The sequence below is a fragment of the Bos mutus genome, chromosome 8 (genome assembly GCF_027580195.1).
Source record: "Bos mutus isolate GX-2022 chromosome 8, NWIPB_WYAK_1.1, whole genome shotgun sequence".
Classification (NCBI taxonomy): Eukaryota; Metazoa; Chordata; class Mammalia; order Artiodactyla; family Bovidae; genus Bos; species Bos mutus.
The window spans coordinates 88,781,703-88,804,754 of record NC_091624.1 but is presented as its reverse complement, the minus strand read 5'-3'; the positions used below and the strand labels follow the sequence as shown (position 1 = coordinate 88,804,754).

Genomic DNA, 23,052 nt, shown 5'->3' with positions numbered 1-23,052 from the left:
TAGAAAGACGCTAGTTTCTTCAGCATTTGAGCTTTTGTTGCAAACGTCAGGGCATTGTTTTTAACAGGAACTAAGTAGACTATTCAATAGAATAAACTATGAAAGGTAAAGGTTAAAGGCGGTCCCCATCCCAGCACCTCTTCCCCTCCAATAAGAAGCTGAAAGCTCTCCCACTGTGTCTGCAATTCACCAAACTACAGAAGCAGACACAAATGAGTTCCTATGGAACCCTCTCTGTACTTTAGTTTTCATTTTGTCAACAGATACGTCAGCAGGTATTTCCCAGGGCTGCCCACAGAACTGAGGGTAGGGGAGGATTACCACTTCTCTTTCCCTTTATTCAGAGGACATGAGGCTGAATAGTGATCAGGTACCGAGATCAGATTTTACAGCAAACTATCTGTGTAAGAAACTGCCAGTGGAAAGTGAATTCTAAGGTAGATTATGTTTTATCTTTTTTTAGGCAAAGCCTATTTAGCTACAGAAGGTTCTGGGAAATGAGAGAGATCAACTATACTGTAGTTAAATATTTCTAGATAATATGGACTTTCAGTACATATGAAATCCTCTAGGTCAAAGGTATATCTATATTATTTGGTGAATAAGAAGAAAGGAAGTCAAACAGAAATGGCAACTAAGAAGAATAGTGAAAAGAAGTGTATGTAACTGACATGTAACTTACTACCAGGAAAAATTAGGCAGCATGCTAACAAAGGGACTTGAAGAGATTGTTCAAGCAAGTTCACTAGGGTATAATTTTCTCAGTGAGAGGTGGCTTCAGATAAATAAAAAGCCTTAAGGTAGTAATGCTCAAGCTATTTTTGTTAAAGGAATCATAAAGATATGATAGAAACTGCCTTTTTAACTGAGTCTTCACATTAGTTTTTAGTATTAAAAAATTCAATATTTAGATACACTTGGTCCAATAGCACCAGGAGAATAAAAGGCTCTGCCTTAAATTATTTACTGGCTCACACTTGAGATTTAATCTATTTGTAAAACAGACATAACTCACATTAGCAAAGACTTCTTCCCCCGTACTAAACTGCAATCCTTTAAATCTAAGCCATAGCACAGAGCGTTTTGTAAAGTGTACAACATGGACATATCTTTGATGTAAAAGTTATGTGCCTGTACTGCTTTCTCTGTATTTTCACAGAAAGACACGTAGTAAGAATTAACTGCATATGAGAAAGGACAACGACTGATTTTTTATAAAAGAACTAAAAAGTCCTTTAAAATCCTTATGAACTGCCTGAAAAGGAGAAATTATTCATACCTGTAAGGGGAAAAAATGTTTATAGAAAATTTCTGGTAAGAGAATAAATGGATCTTACTTTGCAGCTGCTTTGGTGATTTCATCAGTCAACATGTCTCGAACCCTGCAATACAGTTGGAAAACAGGTTTGAGATCTTATAAAAGAAAGCAATCTTTTTGCTTATTCATCAATTAACAAGAACCTCTGGCAATGACTCCAGATCTTAAAATTTCCATGTAGAATTTTAGTGTAAGGTGAAAGAACTTAATAAAGGGCTTCACCCTCAAGATAGTTTCATCTTCTTATTCCTTAGATTACTTAGTAGAAACAGGGAAGGAGGTGAATGTAACTCATGTATAGGCAATGTTGCCATATACTCTTACACTGAGTGGTGGGTATACAAGTGTCCTTTATATTACTCTGTTATGGACTGAATGTTTGTGTCTCCCTCTCCAAACTGACATACTGAAATCTTAACTTTGAGTGTATGGCATCTGGAGGTGGGACCTTTAGGAGATCATAAGAGTGGGTGGGGCCCTCATGAATGGGACGAGTGTCCTTCTAAGAAGACAGACCAGAGGGCTTGCTTTCTCTCTGCTCTCCACCAAGTGAAGCTACAAGGAGATGACAGCCCATCAGCAAACTTAGGAAGCAGGGCTTCACCAGCACCATGTGGGCTGTCACCTTGATCTAGGGCTTCCCAGCTCCTATAACTGTGGGAAATGAATTTCTATTGTTTAAGCCATCTGGTCTATGATATTTTTGTTACAGAAGCCTGAACAAGACAGTCTTTCTTTTCTACACAGGAGCTCATCAAGACAAGAATTTATTACTCCCAAATTATACATAATAGCATTATCACTATGTATGTATATAAAATAAAATTTTAAATGTTGGTTACAATATACATGAAACTAATATAATTTTATATGTCAATCATATCTCAATTAAAAAAAAAACATGGTTATAAAGTTGAACTAAAAAAACTACATTTATGGATTTAAAAGGAAGGTATGTTCAATTCAAATATTCATAGGATTTTTTTTCATATAAGAGTCTTAAGATAAAGTGAAGAACAATCATTGACAAATTTATATTATGAAGAGGATATCATAAATATTTTCACTATACACATTGAGTTTCATAAATTTAAAGTTTTTATAACTATATAAATATTTTGCAAATATAAATTATATTTGCATTTATAAGTAGTTGCATTTAAAATAAAAGCTATCCAGCACTCTCAGAATGAGTCATTCTTAAGAGCCAACTTCTTCAGATAGTTGCAGAATGATCCTTAAACTTGTACTTTATAAAACCATTTGACAATAAACTTCTCTAAAACATACTGTCCAATCTTGGCCTTCCTAAATGGAGTATAGTGCGTTCAGTGTATTCTTCTATTGGTCAACATGAAATATTTACATGTGATGACCTGCCTGTACTTCTACACAGGGCGACAGCCTCCACGAGATCCCTCCCCCTCCCTACGCTCCCTTCTCTGCCACATCACCAATTCTTCCTTCTCCACTTGCCTTACTCCCCGTAGCTCCTGAACACACTATAACATCTACCATCTTAGGAAAAGAAGCCCTCCAGCTATTGCCCCATTTCACTGCATCTCACACCTCAGAACTCACTTAAAAGAACAGTTTATACTTAGGACTCAAGTTTACCTCCTTCCATTCTCTCTAGACCCTTCTATAATTTGGCTTTTGTCCCTACAAAACAGCTCCTTCTTGGTTAACAATGACTGTCAAGAGGCCAATCTAATGCTCAACTCTCAGTCTCCATCTTTCACAGTCTCAGAGCAGTATCTGACACAACTGATTGCTCTTCTCTTGAAACACTTTCTTCCTTAAGCTTTTAAGGTGACTTTTCAGATTCCATTCTCTCTTGGTTTTCCTCCTACAGTACCGATCACTAATATTCCATCTGCTTTATTGGCTCCCTCTTCATCTGCCTTCTAAATGTTGAAGTGCTCCAGGGCTCAGTCCTCTGACTTTTTCTCTGTCTTTGCTCATTCCCTAGATGACCTCATCCAGCATCTTGATTTTAAATGCAGTCGATATGCTGATGATTCCAAAATTTATACATCCAGCCCTGAACTCACCCTGAACTCTAGACTCATAGTCAACAACCTACTTGATACCTCCAAACTGTAGGTCTAATTAGGCATCTCAGAGTTAGCATGTCTCAAATCTAATTTCTACTCTAGATAGATCTGTTTTTCTGTAGTTTTCTCTATCTTAGTAAATGAGAATGCCATACTTTTACTTATTCACAGTCAAAATCTTAGTTATCCTTGACTTCCATTTCTCTCTCACATCCTTGATTCCATATGTCACCGTGTATATTTGGAAAAGTATAGCTAACATACCACTCCCCAGATTATCATTTTCAGAAGATGAAACTAAAACTATGTGTAAAGGAAAATAGCAAATAGGAAGCAAAATCCAAATGCTTAATCTCTAATCTTAAATCCAATGTCATAATGTTTTAAACTGCATGGCTATTTTTAAAATGAATCTGGCAAATATAACAGAATAGAATTATTTAAACATGCGAGTACACACATACACACACACACACAGCTTCTGCTTTTCTACATATGCCAATTGTTAGTAAATTAAAAACTGAAACCCAAGTAACCTTTGAACAGATTTTTATATTAAAGAAATCTGTGGCTACAAGCAAAGTTATTTATTAGATTCTGGGCACTTTACTTAGATTTAGGCTGCTGTAACATTAATCTGACAAGGTATTCATCCCAACCTATGTAACACTTTAAACTGCTTTTAATGTGCCAGCACTTACACATTTCTAGATAATATAGTGGGAATTCACTGGGGGATGTCTGCCAAAGAAATTACAGTCTTAACATGGTAAAGTTGTGCCTAGTAATGAAGATGTGTTGAGGAGGGAAGAGCAGGGCAGCAGAAGGTATTCTTTCACTAAATGAGTGAGAAAAATACTCAACCTTTATTCAAAAGCATGTAAAATAATCAATTATAGGGAAAAAAGGGAAAAACAAACCATTTCCACACTGCTTAAGAAAACAATAAAAATATATAAAACTCATGAATAAAGCTCTCCTTCTTTTATCTGGGGAGAAGATGGAAAATACATCCATCACATCTTTGGCCATTGCCCACTTAGGCTCATAGAGAAGTTAAAATTCCAACATTTAAGTCTTTAAAGGTAGTTCCCTTCTCCTTCACAGTTCATTTCCCATGACAAATAATGAGCACAGAAAGCCATCCCTTACCAGAGCCAGGCTGTGTTTTTTTTGTACTGCACCTCTTCAGGTCCTTCTTTTCCATGTTTTAACTGCAAATCCAGTTCTCCTATCCTTCCCTGCAAAAAGCACAGCATCCATCAGCATGCAAACTCTATGGCCAAAATGATCTTAAAATTTCTTTGGAAAACACTTAGGTAACAGATGGATCCTTTCCCAAGTAGCCTTAGGTGTTCCTGATAAGATAGCAGATTATGACAGAGGATGTGTAAGGAGAGAGAATTATATGACTGCTAGGGATTTCCACATTCACCAAATAAGTATATCCTGGAGCAGTTGTATATTTGGCAAATTTAGTGCAGAGCATTAAATGTTGGGATATCTATTAAAAGCAGATTTGAAGTTCATAGGTCCCATTCAACAAATCCTCCATATAGTAATAATCTGACTGTGTCAGCAGCTGCTAATTTGACCTGACACAATACCGAGATTGGATTACCACCATTACAACAGAATGGTTAGAAAATGAGTAAGAAGTAGATAATACTTAAGATTTAGGTAAGGTGTAACAAAAATTATTATCAAACAGCTGCACACTACATTTTCTATTTCTTGACTCAACTTACAGACATAATTCTCAACCAGTACCAGGCCAAAAAAAAATATATATATATATATATATATATATATAGTTAATATCATCAACCTGTTAAAGGCAAAACCTTCAAATATTTATTTTCTGTTTTATTTTTTTTACACTCAATTATTTTGATCAGATGCTTTCCCCTTTCCTGCATCACCAGTTAAATTATTTAAATGTAGTTAAAATTCTGGTTTATTGATATACCTTAAATCAAACAAGAACTTATTAGTATGCATTACAGAGTAATACTAAACTGTTTTCAGGAGTGTTTGTGTTGCTTTTGTTCCCACTAGTGGTAAACGATGGCACCCCACTCCAGTACTCTTGCCTGGAAAATTCCATGGACGGAGGAGCCTGGTAGGCGGCAGTCCATGGGGTCGCACAGAGTCGGACACAACTGAGCGACTTCACTTTCACTTTTCACTTTCATGCATTGGAGAAGGAAATGGCAACCCACTCCAGTGTTCTTGCCTGGAGAATCCCGGGGATGGGGAAGCCTGGTGCGCTGCTGTCTATGGGGTTGCGGAGAGTCGGACACGACTGAAGTGACTTAGCAGCAGTAAACGATTTCTGGCTATCTCACATCCTTGACAGCATTTGGGATTGTCAGGCTTTTACATTCTTACCATTTTGGGGAGTGTGAAAATGGGGCCCATTACAGTTTTAATTTTCATTTTACTGTTTACTGAGATTAAGCATCTTTCCAAATGTTTAAAGACTATTCGGGTTTCTTATTCTGTTCATTTTTCTATTGGTTGATTTTTCTTGTTGATTTTAGAGTTGTAGGATGTGCTCTACAGAAGAAAAACGTATCTCTCTATATATTCTAGAGAGGGAAGCAATACAGCTTTAGGTTAAGGATGTGGGTTCTGAAATCATGATGTCCTGACCTAATGGCATTTCTATTTGTGTGCTGTGTAAATTTGGGCAAGTCACTTCACCTCTCCAAGCTTCAGTTTCCATTTGTAAAATATAGCAAACACCTGACTTATGGTATTACAGTATCACATTAAATAATGTGAAAAAGTGTCTATTTAGTATAGTGACTGGGAATAATTACTACCATTATCAGGTCTGCTGTAGAAAACAAATCCCCCTTATTATCTTCTTATAAGCTATTCTCTCATGAATATATATGTATATAAAACCTTCTTGAAGTAATTCATAGTTTTAATCTGCATACTCTCAAAGAGTAAAAAGTTCCCCAAAATGTAATATCCAGACTATACAGTTGCATGTCCCTGTATTTCTCTTATACACTCTTGTTACTAGCCTGTAAGCTCATTGACAAGGACAAGGACAATTTATCCAGCTAAGGAGGCGCTGTATTTTGCACAACCTCCAGCACACAGTGCCCTGGGGCTCACCAGTTCAGCACACTGAGATCTGGTGGGCATTCTGTTCACGTCCTTCATAGTTTTTATTTACTTCAGTCAGTGTCCATCCCCGCCTCTGTGTTTCCAATGATAGAATTCTGACCTTTTCATTCTCCCTCTGTCTCTTGGAGCAAGGTATCAGAGATGGTCAAACTGGGAAGACATTAATATTTAATATTGATTGTAGCCTTCTAAGAGGGTAAGCAAAACAGAAAATCATGCCTATTGCCTACCTCTGTTTATTATGCTTCCTAAATCATTCCTCTTTCCTCCTAAAATATTTACGTTCCATAATGCTTTCCATAAAAGATAAGAAATTAAAAGGTTAAAAATCGTTCAGAAATAAACAAAACACAAAAAGGCCCATATACGTGCAGCCTCTTTAGAAGGTCTACTTTTCTGATCTCTCCTGTAGCCATAAATCAGTACAACTCTATTGTGACTAAGTACATTTTTCATTATTCCTTTCTCAGAGTTTCAGTTCTTCTCAATCTTCTCTTCTGAAATGTCTTTAACTCCTTCCACCCAGTCAATGTTAGGCTATTTATTCAGACCCACTTTGCCATCCAATTCTTCACCTACTGATATGAGATCCAGTGGCATTTAACTCAGTCTCCTCTGCTTCTGGTTAACAGCTATGGTTAAGAAGAGGGGTGAGGTGGGGCAAACAGTCGTTGGGAGAGAAAAGGCTGAAATGATCCCTTGAACTGAGATTTTTGGATGGCCTGTAGATTTCAATTATTAATTTATCTATTCATCTTCCTTAAAAAAAAACAAAACAAAACACCCTCAGCCTGTGTAACTACAACTTGCTGATTACAGTGAGCAAGTTTGCCTAATTCTAAACTTGCACACTGAAAACAACCTTTACAAATGGTCAAAGAGTGATTTACTAGTAGTCACAATTCCTGACTGGTTTTGACTTCAGATTATTATGTGGCCAGCTGACCAATGCAGGAAACAAGTATCTTCAGTCAACCTATTTTTAACCCCTCTGTCCTGTCTGAGGTCATAGTCATAATCCCTAAGGACCCTTTACACAAAGGTTGGAAACCTTAACCTCCTTAGCATCTCTCAAAAGGAGCAAGGTCAAGTCGACTGGACGGCACCTTACCAAAATGGACTCAAAATTGTCAGTCAAACTGTAGCTGCATTTTTCAACTTCATGGCAAGAAATTCAAATACCTCCCCATGTCAATCACTTTGATATGCTTATAATTCAAAATCCCATGTTCTTGTGGAAAATTAGATGAGGCTAGAAGCTGATGCCCACGCGAAAGCCACTAGAAGTGTTCAAATTGCAAACTTATTCACATTACAGTCAACCTCCAGGAAATAATGCAGAATGTACCTTTCAGAGTGTCTCCTAGGCTTATTGAATAAAACATGGCTCCTCTAAATGATGCTCTAGTCTACAAAACATGTCTAGCACCAGATGGAAGTAACTACACCTCCTGTACCAAAGAGCTATCCTCCAGGACGGAAATTCTTGATATAGATGAGGAGTTTGGCAGTCGCTCTAATTCTTCTAAGATCCTGTAAATTCTATTTAAGTGTGTGGGCTTATTAAAAAAAAAAAAAAAAACAACCTGTTGAACACTTAAAATGCATCAGCATATCAAATAATACTGATAGCCTATAGAGCATGGCTTTACTTTTATTTTTTATTTTTATTTTTTTATGAGGAAAATGTTTTTATTTTTAATTTTTTAATTTTTTAAATTTTATTTTTAAACTTTACATAATTGTATTAGTTTTGCCAAATATCAAAATGAATCCATCACAGGTATACATGTGCTCCCCATCCTGAACCCTCCTCCTCCTCCCTCCCTATACCATCCCTCTGGTCAGTCCCAGTGCACTAGCCCCAAGCATCCAGTATCGTGCATTGAACCTGGACTGGCATCTCGTTTCATACATGATATTTTACATGTTTCAATGCCATTGTCCCAAATCTTCCCACCCTCTCCCTCTCCCACAGAGTCCATAAGACTGTTCCATACATATACAGTATACTAACGTATATGGAATTTAGAAAGATGATAACAATAACCCTGTGTACGAGATGGCTTTACTTTTAAAATAATACTGAAAATTTTTTTACAGCCCCTACTTTGAGTTTCACCTCTTAATCACCAATTCTCAATGGAACTAGACTTATTAGAAATCCAAAGGAAAGAGATTTTAATTGATAAATAAATATATATAAAGATACATACTGTCACCAACAACAATAGAAAAGGCAGAATAATTGACCTGTATTATTACAAATACTCAGCTGGATTTTCATAAATTGATCTCAAAAATATTAAACCAATTTGCATTATTTGTAACAACTAATGATGGTGTTGGGCTGTCCAGGTGGCTCGGTGGCAAAGAATCAGCTTGCCAAAGCAGGAGACGTGAGTTTTATCTGTGAATAGGGAAGACTCCCCTGCAGAAGGAAATGGCAACCCACTCTAGTATTCTTGCCTGGGAAACCCCATGGACAGAGGAGCCTGGCGGACGACAGTCCATAGAGTTGCAAAGAGACAGAGGCACACAATGATGGTGTTAGGGAAAAAGCATGACATGGTGGCAAAGGCTGTGGCTCTGGAATCAGACAAATCCAAGTTAAGTTCTAGTTCTCTCATTTACTGACTGTTGGGTTGTGTGCTGTTTGCTTTGCTTTCCTGCTAACCCTGCTTTCCCATCTATAATCCCATTCTACATGAGGTTAACAATACCTACTTCAAAGGGCTTCTGTAAAGATGAATTGAAATACTAAATGTTACATGTTGGTGGGCAGACACTAGTCATTTATTAAAGGTCTTATTATGAAAAGGAAACCATAGAGTATTTTTAAAAAAATCAATTGCTTGTCATCTGCATATTATATACCATGAGTGTATGCTTAGCTGCTCAGTTGGGTACAACCCTTTGCGACCCCATGGACTGTAGCTTGCCAGGCTCCCCTGTCCATGGGATTCTCCAGGTAAGAATACTAGAGTGGGTTGCCATTCCCTTCTCCAGAGGATTTTCCCAACCTAGGGATGGAACCTGGGTGTCCTGCATTGCAGAAGATACTTTACTGCCTGAGCTACCAGGGATGCCCATGTTATACCACAATCCTGTCCTATTTGACCTTCCTTATGCTAAAAGCTAAATAAAATTCTCAGGACATTCTGCAGGAGAAGGAGTTATTCTTGCTGCTTCCAGGTGCCTGTATTGGAGTACATCCTCTATTAAAGCATCAAAGACTGAATATGTTGTAGCAAGGTTTTAAGATGCAAACATGGGTGCTGAGATGCTTAGTCATTCCTCTGCCCCACCTCCATCCTTTAGGACAGTGGTCCCCAACCTATTGGGCACTAGAGACCAGTTTCATGGAAAACAATCTTTTCATGGACCAGAAGGTAGGAGGAAGGTGGTCTTGGGATGATTCAAGCACATTCTATTTATTGTGTACTTTATTTCTATTGTGATTTCATCAGCTCCACCTCAGATCATCAGGCATTAGATCCCGGAGGTTGGGGGCACCTGTTATATTTAACCACAACACCTTATTTCTTAAGACTTCATGAAAATCTTATTTGGGGCCATCAATTTCTTAAGTAATTTAGATTTTTTTTTTCCTATCATCCTTAACAATGAATTTTAAGCTAGGAAAAAGGATTAAGTTAGTAGTTTTTTTTTTTTTTTTTTCTCATATTGTTAAATGTTTATATATTCCCAAACTGGTTAAAATTATTTCTAATTTTTGAAATTCATAAACTATAACTTACAATATTATTGGAATAAAAGAAGTCAAATTAAGCATAATTCATTTATTTAGTGAGTACCTACTATGTTTTAGATATGTCAGGTTCTGGAGAGACAACAGATAGGAAAACAGCTTCTGACCGTAAGGAAGAAAGACAACTGGAGGGAGACCCTGGACACATAACTGAGGTGATGAGGGCTTCTAAAGGGAAGCGTGGGTTCTAAGGAAACATATGCGAGGGACAGACAACCCTGGGGGGAGAGGAGAGGCACCCAGATAAAACTACAAAGAACAAGTAGAAATTTGCCATTCCAACATGTGCCCCTTAAACCACCATGACTGACTATACATACAAAGTGAAACTTACTCCTGGAATTTGACAAAAAGGGAAAAGCTGCAAAAGAGCCTTGACTAGGCAAAGGGAAGTGGCAGTTCTGCAATAGAAGAACAGTGTAGGTAAAAGTCAAACGGTTAGGGTATACTTCCCTGGTGGTCCAGTGGCTAAGACCCTACATTCCCAATGCAGGGGGCCTAGGTTCGATCCCTGGTTGGGGAACTGAAAAATTAAGAGGTTAGGGAAGACATGCTGTGTTTAGGAAAACAAAGAAATTGAGCAAGGTTGAAAATGCAGGGGAAGGGTGAAGACATAAAGCTGGAGACATAAGCAAGTCTAGATGGAGAGGGGGCAGGTACAAGACGATAACTCAGTCTGGGATGTACTCAAGTTGAGGTGCTGTGGGCCAGCCATGGGGCACATCAGGCACAATAACAGACATTCACCAAGCAGCAGGACACAGGAGAGCAGCTTTCAAGAGGGAGCTCTGGATGGAACACACATGTGGGGGGGCATCACATTTAAAATTTAAGTGCAGTTATATATGTATGCTTCACATTCCTTTATGAGCAAAAATAACCATTGCATTTTTTATTGGAGTATAATCACTTTAAAGGATTTAAATGGAGAAGGAAATGGCAACCCACTCCAGTGTTCTTGCCTGGAGAATCCCAGGGATGGGGGAACCTGGTGGGCTGCCATCTATGGGGTCGCACAGAGTTGGACACGACTGAAGGGACTTAGCAGCAATCACTTTAAAACATGTTCGTTTCTGCTGTACAATGAAGTGAATCAGCTATATGTATATATATTTCCCATCCCTCTTGAACCTCCCTCTAACCTACCATCATCCTACTTCTCTTGGTCATCACAGAGCACTCAGCTGAGCTCCCTGTGCAATAAAACAGCTTTCCACTAGCCACCTATGTCACACATGGTAGGGTATATATGTCAAACCTAATCTCCCAATTTGTCCCACCCTCCCATTCCCTGCCTGAATCCACATGTCCATTCTTTAGTCTGTGTCTCTATTCCTGCCCTGCAAATAGATTCATCTGTACCATTTTTCTAGATGCCACAGATTTGCATTACTATAAGTCAGAAAGAAGAAAACAGCTGCATTTTTGATAATGCTATTTTCCTAAGTGCTTTTACATTAAATACATATTTGCAGTAAAACTTTAAAAAGAGATAGGCTTTAAAGCAAGCCATCCCATGATTTCATTACCTGTAAAATGGCATGATAAGCACGAGTCATATACGCGAGCCAGGCCTGGGGGAGAAAAATTGCCCGGTGCCACTCGGAAGGCTGGATATGAACCTGTGGGGAAAATGTACCAGAAATCAGGCTGCACAATATTAAAACAGAATAAAATAAAAACTGTATCAGGAACTCTTTCTTCCCCTTCATTTCAATGGTTTAGATTCTAAAACAAACCAAATCTGTCTAGGATCATAACCGCAAATAAGATCTTTTGGAGATTTTCAAAGGAGAGGAGTTTAGAGTCCTGCAAAGACAAAATAAAATAAGCCTGGAATTTTCTAAATTAAAGCAAATAAAATCCTACAATGACCACAAGTTAAGATGCATGTGTAATACAAATATGTCTTTGAAAATTAGGGAGAAACTCTAGAAAGCCTCTTGTCAATGTCAGGAAACTAGGTTTTGTCTAACAAATCCCCCTAGTAATTTTAAATAAAAATAAATATTGCTCACATCCTGGACTTCCAGTATGACAGTTTCTGAAGTAATAACCTTAAATTGCCAACAGAAATATCATGTTGTGTAGAAACCGTCGTGGTAAGAGCATGCAAATGAGTCCCGCACACAGCAATTGTGCACACCACTAGATAAATGCCCTTTAATCAGTGTGGGTAAACAAGAGAAAAATGATATATGCCAACACTGAAATCCTGTTTCTGAAGACAGGCCCAGACAAAACATCTGGTTTTCATAGTCATTTCTGTTTCTACCTATTAGTATACGGCTATCTTGCAACAAATCTTGCCAAGGTCTGCTTCTGTTAAAGAAAGATCACTCAAGAAAAAAACAGTCACAGTGCATCACATTTCATGTTTCCTGTAACTCATCTCATCTAAACTCAAACAACGGAAACTTAGTCTGTGTCTCGCAGACAAACAATAACAACAAACACACAAAAAGGACAAATTTCTATATGATTGCCCCAGGATCATGATAACTACAGTGTTTACGGAGATTTTTACTATACAACAGGAATTAATTTTCTCAAGTGCTCTGTGATAGGGAAGAGAACAGCCTCTCTGAACCGGGTTGGTTTCCATGGCTTCTGACATTTTCTTTCATCCCTGTCTCAGTGTGGGCCTACAACAAGCAAGGGACTCTGGAAGGATATGAGGATTATAAATCGATCAGTGACTGCAGAGGGTTCAGAAATGGGCAGAGAGAGTCACAAATGGACATAAATAGATTATGAAGCGTCTGTGGGAACAAAGAGATCAGCTCTGTCTGAAATCTACACCCCTCATCCCATTGCTTCTTTTTTAAAAATCAGATACTCAAACAGTATGAAAGAGATATTCAGATCATGAAATAAACTTAAAAAAATTATAAAGACAGGTTTCTTGCTTTTCTGGTTAAGTACTCATTCTGTCAAGTAGAGTAGGGGGAGCCTTGTCAACATATTAGCAAAACTCCTTGAAAGAATGAACCCACCAATTCCTGCTTCCTCTCTCATTGTTCAGGAAGCTGAGGAGGCACTAATTAGCCCTTGACCTTGCTCTCTGTTTCCAAAATGTGGGGACTTCCCTTTAACTTTTTTCCTATCAATTCTGTTTTCTTTCCATAAAATAGATGAACAATCTTTGAGTTCTATTTTGAGATTTGGATTACATAGAAAGAAAACCAACACCACAACTAAAACTTTTACCTCTTCAGAACTTCAAAATATCTTAAAATTTTGCTGCCAAATAATCCACGGACATCACTGCACAACTGAGAATATCCACGTGCTGTGTGCTAAGTCGCTCAGTCGTGTCTGACTCTTTGCGTGTCTGACTCTTTGCGACCCTATGGACCATAGACTGACAGGCTCCTCTGTCCATGGGATTCTCCAGGCAAGAACAGTGGGGTGGGTTGCCATGCCCTCCTTCAGGGGATCTTCCTGACCGGGGATCGAACCCACCTGGGAAGCTCAAGTCTCGGCAAATTGGCAAAGACAGCATTGAATGTTTTTGGAAAGACAATGATCTCAATTGCTTCTTGAGTTAAGAAAAGAAAGTAGTATGAAAAAAATGCAAAAGTAAATAAGCAAATCAAATGTCAAGCTTCTAAGAACAAAGACGCTCATGCCAGGAAACCTATTTAAAAGGAGGTTATAAACTGAAGGTTAAAGCTACTCCTCCTGCTGCTACTCAGACCACATCTGAGGGTAGGTGCAGGGAGGCAGTCAGGCTTGAGCCTAGACACCAGCCTGAACTCCCCAGGTTTCCTGAGATTATACCTAGTCTTTGTGTTCTGTGGAGTTAGCTGGGGCCAATCTCCTGTAAAATGCACTTTCTCACTTTTTCCCTTACAGAAGAGAGACTTAGGGAAGCGGCTTGCATACAGCCATGCCCTTACTCTCCAGCTGTGCTACAGACACAAGAGACTTTCTTGACCATTTTTAACACAAACAGATTTTAGGATCCCGTTCCAATTCAACACATAACCCTCCCATATAGGTTAATGTCTCTAGGCTGACAAATATAATTAGCATTTTAAAGTATGAAAATCATGTATCATTTGCTATACTTGTGAGAAGCCTTTGAAGGAAAGCCAATCAACAAACAAGTTCCAAATCATGACGTTTCAACCCTGTTATTCAACAGATGATAAAGCAAGGTTCTCAAGCACTGTGCACTAAGTTTTAATTAACATGTGCAATATACTTTTTCTAAGACTAACTCTGCATACCCATGCAATGACAGGTGTCTGATGGACTGCTGAGGTGAGCAGGTTCTATGATTTAGGAAAGAGTAAGAGTTTCTGTGTATAAGAGGTAGTACTAAGTATAATGAAACATTACTGCATGTGTCTAAAAGAAGAGACCACATTATGGAAATATGCAAATAGAAGAAAGGGGGGAAAGAAGGATAATAAGGCCAGAGTGGGGACAGAAGCTGATTACAGGACCAATAGGGTGATCAGTGTATCTCATTCAGAAGGTGAAGCCTGAGTGAAAACTTGAAGATGAAGATGTAAAAACAAAGGAAAGTGCTAGTGGGAATGGAAAATGGCTCAGCTGCTATGGAAAACAGTTTGGTGGGTCCTCAAAGAGTTAGACATAGAATTATGACTCAGCAATGCCACTCCTGGGCTTGAATCTGCTGCAAATGCAGGAGACTCGAGACATGGGTTCAATCCTTGGGTTGGGAAGATCCCCTCAAGAAGGAAATGGCAACCCACTTCAGTATTCTTACCTGGAAAATTTCACGGACAGAAGAGCCTGGTGGGCTACCGTCCACAGGGTTGCAAAGAGTCAGACACGGCTGAGCATGCGCACACACAGACTCACACACAGTCCCACTCCTAGGTATATACTGAAAAGAACTGAAAATACATATTCAAACAAATACTGTAATATATGCTAAAGCAGCACTTTCACAAGAGGTGAAAGGCAGAAATAACCCATAAATGAATTTGTTCATGAAAGAATAAATGGATGAACAAAAAAATGATATATCCACAATGGAATGTTATTCAGCCATAAAAGGAACGAAGTACTAAAGCAGGCTACAACATGGATGTACCCTGAAAACATGATGTGAAAGTGAAAGAAACCAGACACGAAAGGTCACATATTATATGATTCTGTTTATATGAAATGTCCAGAACAGGGAAATCCATACAGATAGAAAGCAACTTAGTGGTTGCCAGGGATGGGGAAATGAAGAAGTGGGAGGGAACATTTAGTATATACATGGTCTCATTTGACGGTGATGAAAAGGTTTCAGAGCTAGATAGCGGTGATGGTTACTCACTGAAAAGGTACTAAATACCACTGATGTACACACTTTAAGCCTTAAAATGGTTAGTATGATGTTACGTGACTTTTAATTCAATCAAAAAACAAAATAAAAGATAAGGCAAAGGTCCCTAAAGTGACTGCATGGCTCACTGTTTTAGGAACAGAAGGGAGGCCAGTATGATGAGCACAGACAGAGAAGCAGAGAGGAGAGTGGAAAGAGAGAGGGCTGGTGAGTCAACAGGAGAAAGGATGGCCTTCTAGGTCAGTCCTCAGGACTTGCCTTTACTCTCACTAAAGGGGGAGTCATTATGAGGTTTTGAGACAATATGATCTAATCTACATTGAAAAGGATCTTATGGACTGTTCTGTTGAGAAGAGACTATAGTGGGCAAAGGTCAAAGCAGAGAAATCTGCTCAGAGGCACCTGCAAAACTATAGGTAAGAGATACTGGTGGCTCAGAGTGGTATCATTTAGACTGTAGAATAATAGTTTTCAAGTATTTAGTTATGTAATTTTTCCACCTCACCCCAAATGTTAAGTAAAATGCCAATATATAAAGCATGAATCAGAGAAGCAGAATTTGTCAGAGGAAGTAAGGAGGAAGGTTGGGGGCTGGGTGCTCAGCCCTCATGATCATCTCAGTCTACCCTCGGTGGGCCCTCGTGAGTGCTCATGCACGCATGCTCAGTCGTGTCTGACTCTTTACGACCCCGTGGACTGTACAGCCCACCAGGCTCCTCTGTCCACGGGATGCTCAAAGGCAAGAATACTGAAGGGGGTTGCTAGTTCCTTCTCCAGAGGATCTGCCCAACCCAGGGACAGAACCTGCATCTCTTAGCCTGTGGTGGTCCTTAGAATTCTTTAAAATGCAGTTTTAACTAGAGGCATATAAGAGAGATCAGTGGTTGTCAGGAGATGGGGGAGCACATGAGGGGCTGACTGCATAGGGGTATGGGGCGATTTTAGGGTACTGGAACTGTCCTTATCTTGACTGTGGTACTGATTAGATGAATATGTTCACTTCTCAAAATTCATAGAACTATACACTAAAATGGGAGAAACCTACCATATATACATAACTCAATAAAATAAAATTTAAAATACATAGTTTGAAAATGACCACTTTTAGAACATGTACTTCTCAAACATTCACCTCCCACTATCTAATACACTCTGTACACTTCTTTGCATCATCATTCAAAAGCCACTCTCCCTCTTATCATTCCTCTATCAACATTACCCTATCAATATTGCAGTCACCCAGATCTGAAACTTCTGATTTATCCTGGACTTCTCCCTTGCCTCCAACTCAACTGTCAACTCTGCCTCTGAAATGTTCACTGCGCTTGTCCCTACTTTCTTCCTCACTGCTGCTGCTGCTAAGTCGCTTCAGTCGTGTCCAACTCTGTGCGACCCCATAGACGGCAGCCCACCAGGCTCCCCCATCCCTGGGATTCTCCAGGCAAGAACACCGGAGTGGGTTGCCATTTCTGTCTCCAATGCATGAAAGTGAAAAGTGAAAGTGAAGTCACTCAGTCGTGTTCGACTCTGTGCGACCCCATGGACTGCAGTGCACCAGGCTCCTCCGTCCATGGGATTTTCCAGGCAAGAGTACTGGGGTGGGGTGCTATTGCCTTCTCCTTCTTCCTCACTGAGTTAGTCCTAATTCCTGTCTTAATTATTGAGGCCATCTAGCTCATCTCTTAACAGTCTAAAATCTTCCTTCCTTCTAATACATCCTGAACGATGTTGCTACTATTACATTAACTCAGAATTTTTCAAAAAACCTTTGATGGTTCATTAAAGAATAAAGTCCAAAATTCCTCTATGCTATGTCCAAAGTATTTTAAAATTAAAAGTACACCATTTACTTTAAGAAATAATTTGTTGTTATGTGAGAACTCTGCTGGCTAAGATCCTTAACCAGTTCCCCCACTTACTTTCTGCTCCTCTTTCATTTAATCTGTATTCTGGTTCACTTAGGTTATAAACCAATTTCCAAGCCTGTCCAACACTCTTTAAGACCTTCATGTTCCCTGATTGCTTCCATGGCTTTGAATGTCCTGTGTTCCTTCCTCTCATCTCTACTTTCTAAAATATTTCTCCCATCCCTACACTTCCAGTACACTATTCTACACCTCTCCTGTTATACTCAACAGGTGGCATTTTTTTGTGATTGGACACTAATCATACCAACCTAAGAGCAGAGATCATATTCTATTCACCCTGGAATCCCTCTCACAGACAATGAACCCACAACAGTGTCTCACACATAAATGTTCCCTTAAAGACCTGCTGAGCTTAACCACATTAAATATACAGTGTTCGCTTTACGGCAAAATCTTGTCATGTGAAAACTACACTATCATAAACAAGTAATCACAGAGAGTTATGATGTGTGAAAACACAATGTTAGAAAACCATTTTAATAGGCACAGCCAAATTCTAATACAAGTTGTTGAGGATATGATTATTTGAAATTTTACAAAACATGTTCAAAATGTTCTGGCTGGGAAGTGTTTCATTCCAGTTAAAAACACAGTGAGTGACAAAGCGAAATTTAAAGTGAGTATTATAAACTTTACAGTTTGAAATTTCCTAACCAAACATTTTAATTAGTATCACACAAGTTCTAGTGACATATACCTGAAATGCTAGCTAAACAGAGAATATCCTGCTTAGAAACACAATTCACAAACGTAGAGCAAATGTCAAAAGACAGAATGAAAAAGGAGATCTAGTTTCCCCATGGACACATACTTTACTTGAAGGGACTATGTACGTGCGTGCTTAGCTGCTCGGTTGCATCTGACTCTATTCTACCCCATGGACTGTAGCCCGCCAGGCTCCTCTGTCCACGGGGTTCTCCAGGCAAGAAGACCGGAGTGCGTTGCCATTTTCTCCTCCAGGGGATCTTCCTGACCCAGGGACTGAACCTGGGTCTCCTGAACTGCAGGCAAATACTCTACTGTCTGAGCTACCAGGGAAGCCACTTAATTTGATAATTTACTGTTCAGAATACATTGCCTAGAAGTTTGGTAATGTTCTCTGCCTCCTGAGTGGTCTTAACAAATATACTTATTCATTTATAAGAAAATAGTCATTTCAACAGCCCTTCATCAAATAACTTAAATCGTGTAAGTCAAGCTTTGGGGAGGTTGACTATGAAACTGGAATGGGACGAGGTAGAACAGCATGTAAAACTGACAGGTCAAGTGTTTGCTATGGATTTTAAAACCTCAATCTCACAAAGTAAGGCGTTTTCACGTTTCCCAGATGTATATCTTATTATCAAAAGAATAAAAGCATTTAACTTCAGTTGCTACCCAGACACACCAATACTGAGTCACTGCATTTGGTCTGTGACATATGCACACTCCTCCCACATTCCCAGAAGAAAAACCATTTGTACTTAGTGTTAGAGACCCCCAAGGCTGCTCAATGTTCCACTGTATATAAATAAGAAAGCACAGGCTTCAGTTGTCTGTCAATAGTAATCTTGTTTACACAGAATAATTTTTTGTTATTCCCGTCCCCTGACAAATACTGACTGGAAGACAGGAAGGGAGGGCTTGTGACGGACACATTTTTAAAGGAGAATGACACTCGTCACTTTGTAGGTGCTTTCTGGACATTTTAAACTCTCTCTCTCCTCCCTCCCTCCCACTTTCTCTCTCTACCTCAGTCTCTCTTCTCTCCCCCAACTCCCCTTTCCCATCAGGATAACATTAGCTTGAAAGCTGACAATTCAATCATGTCTCAAGCAACCATTTACTCTGTTATTTAATAGGAAGGGGGAAAACCCTGTTACCATAACAACTCACATTGCACAGTAATTACAGAGTCTCTAAAATATAGCAAACCATACTTTTCACAGTGTTTTCTAAGGGGAATGTGTAACAAGCACAGATACCACTTCTCCCAATTATTATTCAAAATTTTTGTCTAATTGTTTCTTATTGCATGAATGCTAACACGCTCCATGCTTTTCACAAGAAATACGTTTTTAAATAAAGAAGGTACTGAAAGAAAAGGGGAAATGATGGGTTATAGCCCATGTACTTTTGGGTATCTAGGGGAAAATGTAAAGAAGGCAGAAGAAAAAAAAATAACTTACAAGGTAAAATAAACAAGTGATGATCAATTTCAAAAGAAAGAAAGAAGAAAAAAATCTCTTTCAGAGTAGTGCCGGCAATAAGCCCAATAAAGGTTTCGCTGAAAAAAAAGATGAAAAAAGAGCTCATTCCCTAGTGCTAAGGCAGATATATGGTTAGGTAGCAGCAGCAGGACTGGGAAAATTTGCATGTGCCCGAAGATGTAGGAAATAATGAAGCAAGGCTGCCATTCTCATCCAGGGACAAATCAGTATCATCCAATTTAGGGGAGAGTGTCATGTCAGAGTTAGAAATGCCAAAGGATGACAAGACAGGCAGCAACTTCCAGGGAAAGAGACATGTCATTCACCTTCAGCTTCCTCATCAAATGGAGCCAAGTCAGTCTCAGGATGAGAAGAAGTACTCATAAATCAGGGCAGAGGAGGAGCTTGAAGAAGCTCTAGTAGGTCTGAAATGACCCCTGCTGGTCCCCTTTTCAAAGGAGCAAAGAGAGCAAGGGCACTTCAGTTTCAGAGAAATCTAAACTACCCCTGGTAGGTCAGGTCAAACCCAATTCAGACTTAGGTCCGTGAGTCTTCTCAAAGTACAAGGGAGAGTTTCAATTTTAAACAAAAACAGTTTTTAGAAAGAAGGGTGTTAAATAATTTATCACAGATTAAACAGCTAGTTCTCCAAGACACTGAATATACTTGATTTAACTAATGTCATTATTGAGAACTATTGACAATTCCATGGAGCAAAATACACTTAAAAAAATGAAGAGCAGAGCATTTGAATATTCATTTACCCATTCATTCACTCACTCACTCATCTATAGTTGTATGCATTAGGGCTATAGAATATCCTATAGGTATATGTAAACTTTGGCAGAGAGGGGAGGCTAAACCATATAAATGAATAACAACACAGTTTATAATAGCTTGTTCAAATGACAATAATGTCATTTCCTAGTAAGATCTCAACAATTATTAGATTCACCATCAATTTAATTGCAACATTTCTGGAAAAAGGAAATGATCCCACTAAATGCACATGTAAAATATAAGACACACCCAAGTTTCGAAAGGATTAAAATAATTTATAAAGTGTCTACTATGTGCCAGGAATACCAACCACTGGAACTACATATGGCCAAAACAAACTCCCTGATTTTATGAAGTGCACACTTTTAAAAAGGAGAGATACACACTAACTGCCAGGTATGCTGTGCCACCGAAATTCCCTCTTCAGCATTAGTGGGGATGAATGGATAGATAGTGTAAATAGTCTCATATATTATGTAACTTGAATTCATAGTTACAAACTTTCCTAAAGCAAACTCCAAGCCCAGACTTTTCACTAGAAAATTCTACCACTTAAGGAAAAATTACTAGGAGAGCATTATCCTGATAACATATCAGGCAAAGATAGCACAAGTAAACCACAAAACCATATCCCTCATAGGTGCCACGGGGCAAAAATCCTTAATAAAATGTGAGTGCTAAGTCACTCCAGTTGGGTTTGACTCTGTGTGATCCTATGGACTATATAGCCCACCAGGCTTCTCTGTCCATGGGGTTCTCCAGGCAAGAATACTGGAGTGGGTTGCAGTGTCTTCCTCCATGGGATCTTCCCAACCCAGGGATTGAACTCACATCTCTTATATGTCTTATGCATTGGCAGGATGCATACCACTAGGATCCCCTGGGAAGCCCTCTAACAAAGTATTACTAGCAAATCAAATTCAGCAATAAATAGGATACTATATTATAATCAAGTGGAGTTTATCCTAGGAATGCAGATTTGCTTCACATTATAAAAATTAATCAAAATAATTCATCCTAATAACAAATGAAAAAAGTATATAATCATTTCAACAAATGCAGAAAAAACCCATTTGACAAAATTCAACATCTATTTATAATAAAAAAAAATACTTCCCAATTTAGGAATAAAGGAAACTTCATCAACCTAAGGAGAAAGCAATGGCACCCCACTCCAGTACTCTTGCCTGGAAAATCCCATGGACGGAGGAGCCTGGTAGGCTGCAGTCCACAGAGTCACTAAGAGTTGGACACGACTGAGCGACTTCACTTTATTTTTTCACTTTCACGCATTGGACAAGGAAATGGCAACCCACTCAAGTGTTCTTGCCTGGAGAATCCCAGGGATGGTGGAGCCTGGTGGGCTGCTGTCTATGGAGTCTCGCAGAGTCGGACACGACTGAAGCGACTTAGCTGATACAGAATATCCATAAAATCTCTATACTAACAGTAAATATAACATCATATGTAATGTTAAGCATCCTGAATGCTTTCCCCCAAGACTATTTTGTTAACAAAATAAGAATGTCTACTCTTACCACTTCTATTCAACCATACCAAAGGTCCCTAGACAGTGCAATTAGGCAAGAAAAAGAAATCAAAGGCATACAGATTGGAAAGAAAAACATTAAGACAATCTCTATTCATAGACAACATTGCAATGAAAATCAAAAAGAATCTACAAAAAATCTACGAGAATATATAAGTAGGTAGAGTAAGGCCATAAAAAAGTATCAATTATATGTTTATATTTTATCAATGAACAGTTGGAAATAAAGACAAACCAAAAAACATTCTAATTGCCCTAGCATAAAAATACTTTGGGATGTGCAGTACTTATTAAATTTAGCAAAATAGGTGCAAGATTTGTAGTAAGAAAACAACAAAACACGGACCTAAAATAATGGAGAAATATACCTTGCATACTGGTTAAAAAACTCAATATTATTAAGATATCAGTTCTCTCCCAGACTGATATACAAATTCTGTGCATTTGTAACCAAAATTACAGCAGGTTTTTAAAATAGTTTCTCAAAGCTGATTTAAAATGTATGTGGAGACTTTGGGATCGACGTGTTCATACTATTATATTTAAAGTGGATAGCCAACGAGGACCTACTATATAGCACAGGGAACTCTGCTCATGCTATGTGGCAGCTTGGATGGGACGGGGATTTGGGGGAAAATGGATACATGTATATATATGGTGGAGTGCCTCTGCTGTCCAAAACTACCACATTGTTAATCAGCTATACTCCAATATAAAATTTTAAAAACGTGGACTCATGGTTGATGAAGGCTGGGATGTGAGGGAAATGGAGAGTGACTGCTAATGGGTATAGAGTTACTTTATATTGTGATGAAAATATTCTAAGATTGACTGTGGTGATGGCTCTACATCTCTGTGTATACACTAAAACCACTGACTTGCACACATTCAATGAGTGAATTCTACAGTCTATAAATTATACCTCATTTTTTGAAAATTCAAAAAGATAACATGGGAAAAAAAGAAAACAGAAAGTTTTTGAGACTTTGGATAAGACAAAAAGC

The 23,052-nt window shown here is 38.6% G+C and overlaps 1 protein-coding gene across 2 annotated transcripts in view; it reads right to left on the bottom strand.

Moving 5' to 3' along the window:
• Positions 1 to 23,052, bottom strand: part of FOCAD (focadhesin) — a 307,210-nt gene that overhangs the window by 77,480 nt on the left and 206,678 nt on the right. For both annotated transcript variants that reach the window (XM_005898491.2, XM_070375958.1), the window contains 3 exons: positions 11,821 to 11,913; positions 4,528 to 4,616; positions 1,338 to 1,382 (listed from right to left, as the gene is read on the bottom strand). In XM_005898491.2, coding sequence (XP_005898553.2) covers positions 1,338 to 1,382; positions 4,528 to 4,616; positions 11,821 to 11,913 — 227 coding nt within the window. The remainder of the gene's footprint in view (positions 1 to 1,337; positions 1,383 to 4,527; positions 4,617 to 11,820; positions 11,914 to 23,052) is intronic.